Raw genomic sequence first — 14,880 nt, 5'->3', positions numbered from 1 at the left:
AGACGTCACTGCACGTTTTCCCCATAGAATGTCCAGTCTGCTTGTATGAATGCCAGGGGTACTGAGAATGTCAGTTGATTTTGTAGCATTATTTATAGGGAAGGCTCTCGCTGGCAGTTTGAAGAAGGAGGATGAGCAGAGACTCCTCATTGTTTCTTCCAGTGCAAGAAACCTCCGGCAGTCCAGTGGGGTTTGTAACAGCAAAGGTTTAAAAGAAACAAGTAGTGTTCTATGTAGGATAGGCAATAATCCTGCCAAGCACTTGATCAAGTGATACTGAGGAAGCTTGTATTGGTTTGGGGCAAATTGGAGAGATGCTCGGGAGAAGCCTTGGTTCAGATTTGTTTGATATGCAACCACCCCCCTCACCAAGTGCTTCTGGACCTGTCCAAAAACTCCTTGGGTGTTGTTCTAGAGCAGGGGAAGCTGAAGCACAGATGTGCACTACTGGGCAAGGTGCTGAGCTCAGAATATTTGTAAAAACCTCTATTGCCTAATGGGATTTGGTCCTTACAGTATATCTGCAGAATTATTAAATATAATGGGATGCTGGCTACAAAGCAATTTTATCACCCAATTCATTCATCTGACATCTGGATTGGAAGACAGGGTGCTAGTTATCGTTGGAGATATTTTTTCTGTTGATGCTCAGAGAACTCAGCTTGTCAGTGTGGCTTATCCGTATCCTGATGGTAACAAGAGCCAGTGGCACTTCTGAGCAACTTAGGTTATTTAGTCTGTGCATCTCCAGGTCCACAGCTAACACGGACATAACAAATACTCTATTTCTCATTGAAATGGAATTGAATATTAAAATTTTTTTTATTCGAATCTGCTGCTAAGTTGGAGGAAAAAAGGTACAGTAGCAGGTTGCCAGTAATGGGTCTGTTCTGCCTGATGAACTGAAAAATTCATGTTGAGGTTCTGCAAAATTAAGCTGGTTTTGCAATTCATTTTATGAAACAAGTTCTAGATTGAGCTCTGCTTACATGTATTCTCTCTCCATGGAAATTGTGTCCTTTGTCTCATTTCAAATTAGGTGAGTACAATGAAATCCTTATTTTACATATTTATTAACAAGACATTCATCCCTGTGGTATTGTAACTACCCTCAGTACTCTATGCAAAGAAATTACACAGAAAACTCACCTTCACCTTCAGGAGATTATATGTGGTCACTCTTTTTCAAGCATTATTGCTTGAATAATTACAATTACATCTTTGTTATTCTTACGTATTGCTCTATCAGCCTTTATTTTGTGCCCTTCCTTTCCAGAAGTTGTTGATGGCATTGATTTTTTTGGTTTTTTAAATTCTGAAATAAATCACATTAAAGGCCTCATGCCAAGTCTGAATCTCATTGGATATTCATTGTTAGAAAATTGATGAGTGAAGAAATGATATCAACTGTGCTGTCTGGCACATAGAGGGTTAAGGGAATTTTTGGTCTCACCAAAAAGTATTTGGTCAGGTACTCAGGTGCTGGAAATTTTCTGAGGAACATCAGTCACCTAGGAACATGATCATCTGCTGTTCTCGGGTAGAGATTACAGGGCTTAATGATTAGCTTCTATAAGCTGCAGCTGATGCCAGACTCTACCCCCTTTACACCTAATTAGCCTCATTAATGAGCTCTTCTGCTCTCCACAGAGAGGGCTTCCTCCTCAGAATAGGAGGTAAAAAATACTTCACCCAGGTAGATGTGCTGAAACCTTTAATTATTGCCCACACCTGCAAAGCATTGTGTGTCTGACAGCAATATTGCTTACCTGAAACTGCTTATTTACAGTGACCACAGCAGCACGCGTTAACTCCTCAGCGCCAGCGGAACTGCCTTGAACCTGTGCTGGTGTTTAGAGAGGGTGGAAAGACAGGCAGTTGCAAATTTAATGCTTAATCAAGTTGGGTGTGATCTGGGAGGGAGGCAGTTTGTATGTGACAAAGATGTTTTTAAAAGTTTCTGAATATTTTGTTTAATCCTAAAAACTGAGCTGAAATTGCCGATACATGTCAAACACAGCAATAGGAGGACTAAGAGCACCGTTAGGTGATGAGCAACTTCTGTGTTTGGAGCAATGTAATTTAGTACTGCTAAAATGGAAACATGGAAAAATACACTTGTAGTGATCAATGGAGCAGGCAGTAACTGTGCTAATGAAGTGTTCGGGGTGATTCTGAGCCACACAATTCCTGGTCAATACCTAGTGGAGACTTGGGGAAATTTAGAGCGCTGAAGGTTGTTGGTTATTAGCAGCGCTGCTGAGGCAGCTCCAGGACGTTTTGTGTGTGTGTTTGGGTCCCAGCGTTGTACCCGTGTCCACAGTCAGCGTTGGCTGTCCCTTAGGAGCTCTGTCCTCAGCAGCCTCAGCATTCCTGAAGCTGCTGCAGGCAATGCCTGCTGTGAACACTCCCAGCAGCCATGGTGCAGCTTCTCTCTGGCACTGGCAGAATTGGCTTCGGGTTAGTTCCCTGGAGTACTCTGCCTTGTGGAATATCAGTATTGGGCTGCAGGATTCTCTGAGGCTGCAGGCAGCTGCACGCACAAGCTGGGCATCTTTCTGAGGGAGTTGAGGCAAGAAAAAAAAGTTTTCCTGGAAAATTCATCTTCTGAAATGTGTAGAAGATGATGTGCCTCCTGCAAGGCATGGGCAGTGCCTGTGTGAATGAATGGGCTTTCCAGCCAAAGTGATGAGTTTTCATGCATTTTAGTCAACTCTCTTTCCCTTGAAGATGCTCTTAGCAGGCTGCTGAGCTAATGTGAATGGAAGCCCTTGAGTTCAAAAAGGAATCTGGAACAAAAAACGTGTATTCACGTAACTGAAAATTATTAACAGAAAATAGGGCCTCCAAGCTGTGAGGTCACCACAATAAGAGACATCATTATTAACAATTCTTTTATTGTTATTAAAAATTCTTTTGCATGTGTAGGGGAACATTTGTTTTACTTTATTAATAATTAAAACAGCATCAAACTTCCCCAGCCAAGATGGAACCATGGACTGCGTGAATCACAGAAATTCCTGTGCATTTTTCCAATAATGCAGTTTTAACTGAATGCCAAAATAAAGCATCAAAATGAATTATTTTTAAAATATTTGCATCATGTTTTGCCAGTTTTTGCAGCTTCGCATCACCATTACATAAATGGGATGGAGGCACTGCACGCGGACTCTTCTGGTGGAAACGTTGGCACGTTCAGTTCTGTTTCCTTGGTGGAAGCCAGAGGTTCCAGGGCAGATGAGGAGGACTTGTACGAGCTGTGGCTGATCTCTGAGGGCGTGTGGGTCTGGAGGGGAGCAGAGCCCGGCGGTCCCTGCCCATCTGCTCCCTGTCAGAGCACACAGCCGTGCTGCTGGCCCCGTGCCCCGGCCAGCTCCGGGCGCTCCCGCCTGCTCTCCACGACAGCTCCGGGAGCCACTGAACCGCTGCTCCCAGCCAGATGCTTCCCTGCACATGGGCTCTAATTAGATGGCGTTTTCCCCCTCACTAAGGAGTTGGAATTCTGCATGGTTTCCATGTCAGGAATGTGTTGCGATAGGATGGGAGTTGGGAGGAGCCCCGTGGCCCAACGGGACGTGATTGCACTTGCTGCAGATTGCAGTGTCCTGTGGGTTTGCAGGAATGCACGGCAACTCATGGACAGAGCAGAACGTGTGCGGAGAGCAGAGGAAGGAAACGTCTGCTTCCTTTTTTGTCCTCACTCTGGATGCAACTTCCTGTTTATGAATGTACCATGGTGGAACTGGGGCACTGAGGCAGATTACAGATCTGGCACTAACTGCTTGGGAGACCCAGCATCCCCAGGCTCTCAGAGGCGAGGTTTCTTTTTTTAATTCTAGTTTCTTACTTTTTAAAGTATTTAAATAAGAACTGCAAGCTGTGAGATGTTGTACAGGAGAACCTGGGAAAATGAAATCTAACTTATAAAAATGATACTTTCTAATATGTTTGGATCCTGAGCCTGTTGTGAGATGGCTCTTCTAGTTATCAAGGAGCTCTGATGAAAGTGGTAGAAGATAGCAGCTTTGATGATTACACTGATGTGGTGTTTTCTGTGTCTTGCCTGCTCATGAGGTAAAATCTGTGCCTCTTTCTGACAGTGGGTGAGAAAATGGTAAAAAGAGAGTGAAAAGTTCTCATTTGTGTGAGGGAATGGAACCTTTTTCCAGTGTTCCTAATCCAGGGCCCCTGGTAACCTCTCTCAGGGGACAGGATCTGCTCTAAGGTGAGCCTTTTCTGGCTGTGTTTTTCCATGGCAGTAGTTGAGGCTTCCTCAGCAAGTTGTCAAGTGGCATAACACGAGGGACAGATCCTCCCTGTGAGTTCTGCTGGAGCATTTCCTTTGCCAGTTACTCTGTGAAGGCAGGGGCACTGCAGGCCATGCTCTTGCATCATGTACGTCAGTGCATCTGCCAGGGATTGGGTGTGTCTGACTCAGTGCAAAATTCAAGTTTCATTCCATTAGATCCATTTTATTTATAGAGTCAGGAGGTTTGTTACTTTGCTAAGAGAGTGGGATTTCATGACCTCTCTTTATGACTAAGGCTTCTCTCACATTGCTTTAGTGAGATTAAAAACAGTTTGTTCTCCTTCTGCGTCTATATCAGATCTAAATCTTATAGTAAAATGCCCTGCTCTTCAAAACAGCTGTTTATTGAATATGGTTTTGGGGATCTTGAGACAATGGAGTCATTTACATTGTGCACAAAAACATATTTTCAACATATTTTTCTGGAAACCTCGTTGATTTGGATGAGTTTGGACTTTTTACATGTATCTAAGAAATCAAAGGAAGCAAAATATTAACATTTGTGGTCTTAAAGCATGTTGGTAATTTGTAAATCTCGGCTAATGATTTGTTATTTCTACAGAGATTTTTTTTTTCCTATTTTACCAAATACTTTGTATTCTATTGAGTTTTAATAGGTGAAGCAAAAATAGCTCTTGGTTTATCTGATAGGCAATACTTTGCGTAGATTGTTTTTCCAAGCACACTTTTATATTTTGTCATAGTATAAAATAACTCATTTAAAGAATTGCACTGCAATTTTTCTCCTCCTCTGTATTGTCACTAATATTCCACAATAGTTAAAATAGAAAAAGGCCTTTTCATTGCAGGGACCCTGAATTGGCAGCTGCTTTGCATGCCGAACGTCCCAGCTTCAATGGGAGCATTGCTCATGGAATGATTGCAGAACCAGGCCCTGAAATTACCTTGCCAGCTAATGATAAAATCGCATGCAGGCCACAGGGGTTTTTGTGGAATAAATATAAGAGTGGAACAATATCCAGTACACATTATACCAGTAATTTAAAGCATATTCAGGACAAAGAGAGAGTTCCCAGTGCAGGCAGCATCATAGAGATTTGCTGTATCTGATAAAGATTAGGTTTCTCAGCTCATAATACCATACTATTACTTTCCTTTTGTTAGTCTTTCAACACCTACACTCCTGCATTGACACAATATCAAGTAGGAAGAGGAAGAATAGCCTTGTATTTAAGGGACTGAGCAGGGATTAAAGAAATTTCGGTTCTTTTCCCTGGCTCTGCCAGAGACTTTTGTGACCGTGTACAAGTTACTTATTATTTTCATGCCTCTATTCTTGATCTGTGAAATGGTGATTTTTTTTTCCTTTCTTTTTCCTCCCAGCCCTAAAAGCTTTCTTGCTGGCTTCTTTGCACTTCATGTGCTAGGCCTGTTGCTTGAGTTCCATCTAGGAAGCCGTAGCAGTTGCGTAGGGCCAGGAAATGTCTGGCTGCTGTAGGTGATGAAATCAGGGCAGGCAATGGCTGGAATTAGCCATATAAACACTTGGAAAGCTGGCTGGCTCCATTACAGTAATGTACTTTCATTACTTGTGGGTACGAGTGTGTGTCATTTTGCTTGGTCTAACAGGAAAATGTCTGGTATCCTGATGAGCTAACAGAGTTTGAAAGAAGAAGCAAAACCATTGCTCTGCCATGGAAGTTTTCTCTAGTTACACATTTTTTGACAGTTTCATCTTTTATTTGAAGTTGGTTTTGGGCCGTCTTGCTGTGTCTCTACCAGAGGCTGTATTCTGTAGTGGGGAACTGAAAAGGTCTGAAATTGGGCTGGTGATGGAGCTGAGCTCTTACGTGAGGCTGCGCTGTTTGGGCAGTGCAGTCTGCATTCGTAATACGTGGCTTTCAAATGCTTTTCAAGATTGCACTTGGCAATAATAATTTATCAGAACTGGCAGTCTCTTATTGAACAGAGCCTGAATGTACTTTTCTTTAGAAGGCATGTGGTCAAATCTCTGAACATGTGATTTCTTTGTTCCTGAGCTGCATCTTGAGATGCTAATAAAGCTCTGGTATCGTTCATGTAATACAGAGAGTTTGATCTCTGCTTTCTGGATCCCATTATGACTGAGGTGGATGCAAAGAGCTCTCTTGTGCTGAATGTATGGACTGGTTATGGGAGGTTATTTGTCAGTGCAATTCAAGCTGAATGAGCTAATGTCCTATCAGGTGTCAGTCACCAATTTCAGGTTTTCTTTATGGAATCCCGCTGGCTGGCTGATGATCCTTCTTCAGCTGTGATGAGCTGCTCTTGCCCTGACACTGCCATCACAGTTCTGGAAAGGTCTGCAGAGCAGTGCCTTGCCTTTGGTTGCTGCTGTACTTGACATAGACACATTTATATATCCAGATCATTCTCCTGCCTCTCTTTATCATTCTGGGTGGAATTAAAGCTGATGAGTCCTAGAATATCCCTAGTAAAGCTTTACTTTGCCATTTGCCATGTCCTAGAATATTCCCACTGCCTTTACTTTGCTGTTTGCAGCCCAACCATTGTCAGTACAGGATGTGGTTATTTACAGCATCAGGTGATGCATGACTGGCTTGCATGCCCTTGCTTTGCTGTACCCTGGGGGTGCTGCAGTGGCACTGGAGTTGCAGTTTGTGTCCTGTCAGTGGGCATCTGTGTGTGCCTTGAGCCCCAGTGCTGCAGCATGTGCTGCTGTGCAGAGCAGCCCTGTGCTGTTGTAGTGAGGCTGTGTGTGTACAGAACAGCCCTGTGCTGTTGCAGTGAGGCTGTGTGTGTGCAGAACAGCCCTGTGCTGTTGTAGTGAGGCTGTGTGTGCTGTTGTAGTGAGGCTGTGTGTGTACAGAGCAGCCCTGTGCTGTTGTAGTGAGGCTGTGTGTGTACAGAACAGCCCTGTGCTGTTGTAGTGAGGCTGTGTGTGTGCAGAACAGCTCTGTGCTGTTGTAGTGAGGCTGTGTGTGTACAGAACAGCTCTGTGCTGTTGTGGTGAGGCTGTGTGTGTACAGAACAGCTCTGTGCTGTTGTAGTGAGGCTGTGTGTGTGTACAGAACAGCTCTGTGCTGTTGTAGTGAGGCTGTGTGTGTGCAGAACAGCCCTGTGCTGTTGCAGTGAGGCTGTGTGTGTACAGAACAGCCCTGTGCTGTTGCAGTGAGGCTGTGTGTGCTGTTGTAGTGAGGCTGTGTGTGTACAGAACAGCTCTTGTGTGTGTACAGAACAGCTCTGTGCTGTTGTAGTGAGGCTGTGTGTGTGCAGAACAGCCCTGTGCTGTTGCAGTGAGGCTGTGTGTGTACAGAACAGCCCTGTGCTGTTGCAGTGAGGCTGTGTGTGCTGTTGTAGTGAGGCTGTGTGTGTACAGAACAGCTCTGTGCTGTTGTAGTGAGGCTGTGTGTGCTGTTGTAGTGAGGCTGTGTGTGCTGTTGTAGTGAGGCTGTGTGTGTACAGAACAGCCCTGTGCTGTTGTAGTGAGGCTGTGTGTGCAGAGCAGCTCTGTGCTGTTGTAGTGAGGCTGTGTGTGTACAGAACAGCTCTGTGCTGTTGTAGTGAGGCTGTGTGTGTACAGAACAGCTCTGTGCTGTTGCAGTGAGGCTGTGTGTGCTGTTGTAGTGAGGCTGTGTGTGTACAGAACAGCTCTGTGCTGTTGCAGTGAGGCTGTGCTGGCACCCACATAGCAAAGAGCTCATCCCCTGCCCCACATGCTGCCTGTGCTCACACACACACACTGCACACACTGCACACACTGCACTCCTGCCTTCCATGGCACTGCCTTGAGAGCTGTCTAAACAGTCTTCAGCTCTGGCTTCTTGGGCTTGGTGATCTTTTTGCTGGGGTTTTTTCCCCCCCTCTTAGAATTGAGTTTTGTGAAATCTTTGCTTGCATGAGGGGTTCTCCCTGCCGACCTAATCTGAGCCCTGTGGTTCTTACCTTGCTGTCTGTCCAGCACCCACGTGCTGCCTTCAGAGCACTGCTATCCAGGTGCACACTCCTGCAGGAGTGGGCATAGTTGGATTTCCACGGCCTCTCTGAGCTCCTGTGTCTTTCCAGAAACATCCTTTGTGTTTGCCTCTGTCCCTTCCTCCATGTCCTTCTCTCATCTGAGCTGTCTTCTGTCCCACATATTTTAGTCCTTTATACTCCCTCTGAAAATTCCTGCCATAATCAGTGAGCTGAGGAAAAGTGATTTCCTTAAAATATGAGGGATCGTGATGAAATTTTTTATGGTGTAACTAAACAAATTGGGCTTTATCTTTTAATTTCTATTATGGCTTCATAATATAAAACAGCAGGTTTCCTGAAACTCTAGAACAGTCTGAAATAAGTCCTAGACTCCTTTTATTTTCCAGTTGCTACCTTAAGTAGTTTTAAGCATTATTTTAGAATGTAACAAAATTCCAATATAAAAATAGGTCTGGCAGCAGATCAGATGTGGGCTGAAACTTTTCAGCTTTTTCAGGGGTCATGAGATGCAGCACTGCCCTGATGAACTTTATTATGCCAGATGAATATGAAATAGTCTTATAAAGGAGATGTGCAAAGACAGAAAGAAAAGGCACCTATTTTTTCAGCACATCTGGGAATCTTAATCCTATATTTTATAGTTTTTTCTGTTGTGTTAAGATTGCAGATTAAATGTGTACATTTTTGTAATAAAAAGAATTCTGTGATTCAATCTTGAGCTAGATGTGAATTATCTGTAACATTACAGATCAAGTCAGATTCCTCATCGAGTCATGTTGTGCACACATTTAGAGCCTTTGCAGTGCAATACTTCAGCCTCTGTTAGGCATTTACAGTTGAAAAGGATATTAATGGACATTTAAGGTGTTGATGAATCATGGCCTAAATTTTAATTGTTGGAACCAGCGAGTTGAGGAGTCGATGAGTTTTTCAAGGACAAGTTACTTTACTTGTTTCACATGCAAACAAGACCATTCATTTCACACCAGATCTGCAGTTCTGCGGGTGTCCCCCCCCGTGTATAATGTCATTTGTCAGTAAAAGCAGAGCTGATTAGCTTTATAATTTACAGTTAACCAGATCTGTCAGGAAAATGCTCTTATTGTCCAGCTTGTCTTTTTGTCCTGAAGCTGCGGCTGGGGGTGGAACAGGGCGTGCACCTCGGGGAGGTCAGCGAGGGTGGAAGGCACTAATGCATTCTGAGCTGCAAAGCTCACGCTTGACCTCCATGATTAAAGTTTTTTTCTGTCATCCAGCAGCCGTTGAGCCTGAAATGTCTCTGAAGAAGTCAAAAGGTCTAATCAAGCTAATGAACAAAGCCAATCATTAGTACTTTGGGGAGGAAGTGTGCAGGCAGCGCCGTGCCCCAGCTGCAGGGTGTGTGTTGCTGGGGGCGCAGGAGCTGCTGGAGGGGCAGCAGGGCACAGCCGCCTCCCTGCGCAGGCCTGAGCTCATCCCACGCCGTCCACGCTCTGCTCTGGCCGTGGGGGATTTGGCATTCTTGTAGCTGATAGGAAGGGCTGCTTCTTTCCCTTGAAGGGCTTTTTAAGTGAGGATTAAACAAAAGCTAAACCTTCCTTAGGTGAACTAATCTGCATTTCTCCTTACCCATTCCTCCCAGCTCTTTTCACTCACATTTCTCTGACATGGATAAAATATTTCTCAGGGATCCTTTGTTACGTTCCAGTATCTGAAGTTAATGGGAAAGCCTTTTTCACACTGGTCAAGTAGATGCCAGCTGTTGGTCATTTAAATGCAGTAAAACCTTTCAGACAGTGCACACCTTGGCTTTGGAGCCAGAACCTTTGTCATGTGTGTCCTGGAGACTGGCACCAGTGTCTTACATACATGCACATACCAGCCAGACCTGCTTTTCCAACCATTTTATCTTTGTTTATTTTATAGTGAAGTGTCTTAGAATTCTTTATTCTGATGAGAGCAAAGCCCCAGCAAAGAAGAAGGAAGTAGTTTTTTCATGCTCACGCTTCTTGCCTGGAAAGCATGTAGTGATTTTGGTTTTCCCTGTAAAAAGAGTAAATCAAACCCAGGTTATTATTTTTGAAATAAATTACCCTAAAACTGTAACTATCACGTAAGAAATCTGCTTTTTCTTCCAAATCCATTGAAATTCACTGGTTCAAGCAGGGGTGTGACAGAAACTCTCCTAAGAAAGTAACTTCTTCCCTCTGTCAAGAATACCCTCCTGTGCTTAAACAGACACTTGCAATTAATCCTTTCCTCAGTCATTTGAGCTGCCCTGTTGATTTTACACAGCCAGTGGTAAATATGAGGTCACTAATTTAAAGCTTTCGGAAATAGAATTATATTATCCTTCTAAAGGGAATGCTTTAAGACTTTTTGCTGTCTAATGTTAATTTTGAATGCTCAACAGATGAAGAGTCCAAATATATTTTGGGTTAATATGAGCATCCATAAGCATATATGTGGCTTAGTATGAGCATCCATAGTAATTTTACATCAGTACAATTTAGTCCTTCTTTGTTACTTGTTTTGCATTCAATAAATATATTTGCTTGCTCTGTTGTGTATTTGTAGACGTGTGGAAGAAATTGGTGCAGATACACAGCAGACTTCAGCATTACCAATACTCATTAAAATAAGATAAAAGTAGAACTGCAAAACAATTTCTGTCTTTTACTGACAAGGTTGGGAAAAAGGGGAATTCCACTCCTCCAAATGAGTTTTTCAGAGGTGTGGAAAGAGCAGAGTGGACATTCCTGACCTGTTTGTGCTGGCTCTGCTGAGGCAAATAAGCAGAGTGTAAGGAATTCACATGACTCTGTGTCATATTTTGGGGAGAGCAAGTAATATTAGCTTTTTGAATGATGAAAGTTCTTCATCTTTAGCAAAATGTGTGTATAGCCACTCTGGTTTATTTTGATGATCTGCAATTTTCCAGCCTGTTTTTCCATCCTGTGGTTGGGACCTGCAAATAAAATGCAGTTTACTCAATGCTAGGTAAGGTCTATGTTCCTTACCTGTTTGTTTTGGAAGGGAAGAAGGTCAGGTGCAGGCAGTGGATTCCCAGGGACTCAGTCAAGGCTCTTGGAGTGTTTAATGCTCTGAACTCTGCAGGGTGAACCCATCACTTTCTGCGAAGAAGCGTTCGTGTCCCACCGTTCGTCTGTGATGAGGCAGTTCCTGCAGAATGCCATCCAGCTCCAGCTCTTCAAGCAGGTACTGCCTCCAGTGATCCATGGGCAAGTTCAGGTGGGGGCTGGGGGGCTGTTTCTGTGTCCCTTGATCCTGTAGTGCAGCACCTCAGTTCCTGCTTGCTGGCTTCTCTCAGACAGGGGTGCTGAGGCTTTTCTGTGTTGAGAGGTGGGTGGGTTTTCCCATTAATGGTCTCTGAACTCAAGGGTTTTTCTTACCTGAGCATGCCTAGACCCAAGATATCTCCCGTGCACTTTGTCCAGGAAGCATATTACTGTTGAACACAGAACTACTGCTTTAGGGTAGCTGAAAACATGTATGTGTAGCCAAACATGAGTGCTGGTTTTCAGCAAAGCCACACACCTTAGGGCAGTGGGCAACACTGTGTCAGTTTGGGTGGTGTTTTCATTCTATTTTGAGTCCCTACCCAGTGCAAACATTGAGGTTATTCCAGCTAGGGAAGGATAAAGTCTTTCTGAAAGGATGAAGCTGGATGATGTGTTTCTGTCTTCTAATGGTGCTGCAGTTCATTGACGGGCGTCTGGATCTGCTGAACTCTGGGGAGGGCTTCAGTGACGTGTTTGAAGAGGAGATAAATATGGGAGAATATGCAGGTAAGAAATATTTTAAGGTCATTTCAGACACTTTTGTTGGTTTACCATTTGTGGGTTATCGTGATGTAATTGGTCATTGCTGCTAGGTAAATAACAGGCTCAGTGATCTTGGCAGCCTGAAATGTCTTAAATTTTTGTTCTTTCGTCTGTCAAGAGCTTTGAGCAATGTATTGTAGTCTGAGTAATGCGTGTTCAGTCTTTAAAAACCTCAGCATTATCACTTTAATAAAGTACAACTAAGAGAGTTCTTGCATTGGAGATAAAATCTTGGCTTTACCCAGAACCACCTCAGATTTTAGTGAACTTAAAAACATCTGTGTCCTCAAATGTCTGAGACAACACAGAGAAAACAGGAGAGTGTAAATCTCTCATCAATGTTATGTTTTCTGAAGAAAAGGCTGCCTGTCCTGTTCTGTCCATGCTCCAGAGCCACTAAGTGCCAACACTTCACATTTTGAGCTTATTTTCTGTTCAGCAGAGGGTTGCAATTTGTTTTTGTGTTTGCTTCTCCGTAGGTAGTGACAAACTGTACCACCAGTGGCTGTCCACAGTGAGGGTAAGCACACGAGCCAGACACCCTGAACTGGAGCTGGCCTGTTGAAGATTTTCATGTAGTGACAGAGACAGTAATTCTTAAAGCTGTTTACATCTGAGTGCATATAATCAAATTTCATCTCTGGAAATGTTATTTTGCACTGAAAGTAGGAAATACAACTTTAGCCAGGGTTGAATTGCTCTGTATTGCCCTTCTGTGTTTCTCAGTAAGGTGCTGTACAGCAGCAGTCGGTGGGGTGTGGCAGGGGTGTAGAACACCAGCCAGGTGAACAGGTCATGGCAGTGCATGTGTCACTGGCTCATCACTTGGATTGTATTCATCACATGAGATTCAGCTGATCTAGAATTATTGTTTGGGACTGGAGTTAGATTTCATTTTCCCTCAGTTTATCCCTTTATCAACTACCAGAATCTGAAGAAGGCACCGTGTGTGATAAACAGGACTGTGGGATGAGGGAAGGGAAAAGAGCAAAGTAAAACCAGATCTCCCCTCCTCAGACTGAACGTACAGACTGTCCTGAAGCAGTCTCTGGCTCAGACATTGAGTGTTGTTCAGGATACTTGTGTCTTAAACTTGGTCAAGATTTTAGTGGGATGTACAGAAGAGCCCTGAGGTGGGTGGAGGCACAGGGCACAGCTGTGAGATGTGTAAGACAAGGGAGGCACCTGCATTGTCCCTTGGACAAGTGCTCAATACAGAACTGGGCAAAACCAGAGTGACATTCAGGGTGGTTTTCCTTGGGTCTTTTTCTTTAAATCTGGCCTTTTCATACTCAGCTCTGCTAATAAGGATAGTTAATGCTCTGTTCTTTTAAATGAAGAATGGTGGATTTTAGATGGCTGTTTGCTTTAAAGAGCTTTAATAACATTTCTTCCCTTGTTACTATAATTACAGAAAGGAAGTGGAGCCATTTTAAACACAGTAAAGACCAAGGCCAACCCTGCCATGAAGACTGTCTATAAGTTTGTAAGTATTGAGGACTGGCTTACTACTGAGATAAGAGTCTAATTACAATTCTGTTTAGACCTTTCAAATGAGACTCAAGACTCAAATCCATTTTTATTGGACTCACAAAATTACTCAAAATATACATTCATTCAAATTTCAAATTTAAATGAAAAAGTCATTTTGAAATTTAAACTCAATTGAAATGCAAAGTACAATGGGAACTTGTGATTTCTTTTGAAAGTACAGATGATAAATTCCATTTATTACACAGAACTCTTTCTGGGAAATAGTGCCTGTGTTCTCTGCTAGGCAGCTCTACCATCTCATCATTGCTCTGTTGGAAATCATTGTTACCTCAGCTTTCCCTGCTTGCAGCTTCATCGAAAGAAGGGAATCCTCTCATTTTCCAAATTGTTTCCATCTTTTCTAAATGTCAATTAATTTTCCCTAGAGATTTCTTGTACCTGCTTATTTAGAGCCCAACTTACTGAGTTATTCTTTAAATGGAAGTGTTTTCAGTGCTGTTAACAAACAGCTGGTGTGTTATGTGCTATCTGTGTGGCTGCCAGCTCCACTCTGCCAGATCAAACAGCACAGAAACAAGTGAGGATTTCTTCTATGCTCAGTTCTGGGAAATAATGTTACAAAAAGCATTGAGATAACCGTTCAAACTTTGGGCTTTTCCTCCCTTCCTCCAGCCTGAGAGAAAGGAGTAGGATGAGATTGGCTCTGCTAAATGGGACTGGCACCCAGAGCACTGTGAGGAGAATTTGCAGGCTCGCTGCCAGTGTGGAAGAATAGAAGTTTATAGCAAAGATAAATACTTACTGGGGAACACTGAGAGTGTGGAATGCAAACGATGAAAGATGTCTGTGGCTTCAAAACAGGGAAAACAAAATTTTTGCAACAAAGATGGGGTGGTGTTTTTTGTTTATTTGGAGTCTTTTTAGCTTTCTGTTTGTTTTAATGTGTTTTCAGTATCCTGTTACATTTTTTATTGCCGTTTTTATTAACTGAAAACAAACTTAGTCACTGCTGGAAATAGAAGGGAATTTTAACTTAAATTATTTTTCATGCAGGCAAAAGATCATGCAAAAATGGGAATAAAAGAAGTGAAAAACCGCTTGAAGCAAAAGGTACTTGAAGTTCTTATTCAAAATGTATAAGCACCACATCTGAAATCCTTAGCCACTGAAAGCATGATGTGATCAATAGGAAGCTGTTTGATACAGTGCTGTTAGCACACTTCAAAATGCATTACCAGCTGTCCTGGATTTTTCACACTTATAAATATTCACAGACAAAAAAAAAAATTGTCTTCAAATACATGAAAGCTCTGA

At 43.0% G+C, this 14,880-nt stretch overlaps 1 protein-coding gene across 4 annotated transcripts in view; it reads left to right on the top strand.

The window, feature by feature from the left end:
• The window catches only part of DENND1A (DENN domain containing 1A), a 152,960-nt gene that overhangs the window by 107,867 nt on the left and 30,213 nt on the right, over positions 1 to 14,880 (top strand). For all 4 annotated transcript variants that reach the window (XM_054516915.1, XM_036393848.2, XM_054516914.1 and 1 more), the window contains exons 14-18: positions 11,345 to 11,446; positions 11,949 to 12,036; positions 12,552 to 12,592; positions 13,487 to 13,558; positions 14,620 to 14,676. In XM_054516915.1, coding sequence (XP_054372890.1) covers positions 11,345 to 11,446; positions 11,949 to 12,036; positions 12,552 to 12,592; positions 13,487 to 13,558; positions 14,620 to 14,676 — 360 coding nt within the window. The remainder of the gene's footprint in view (positions 1 to 11,344; positions 11,447 to 11,948; positions 12,037 to 12,551; positions 12,593 to 13,486; positions 13,559 to 14,619; positions 14,677 to 14,880) is intronic.

Source organism: Molothrus ater, chromosome 20 (genome assembly GCF_012460135.2).
Source record: "Molothrus ater isolate BHLD 08-10-18 breed brown headed cowbird chromosome 20, BPBGC_Mater_1.1, whole genome shotgun sequence".
NCBI classification, from domain to species: domain Eukaryota; kingdom Metazoa; phylum Chordata; class Aves; order Passeriformes; family Icteridae; genus Molothrus; species Molothrus ater.
This window is presented reverse-complemented; position numbering and strand designations above follow the sequence as displayed.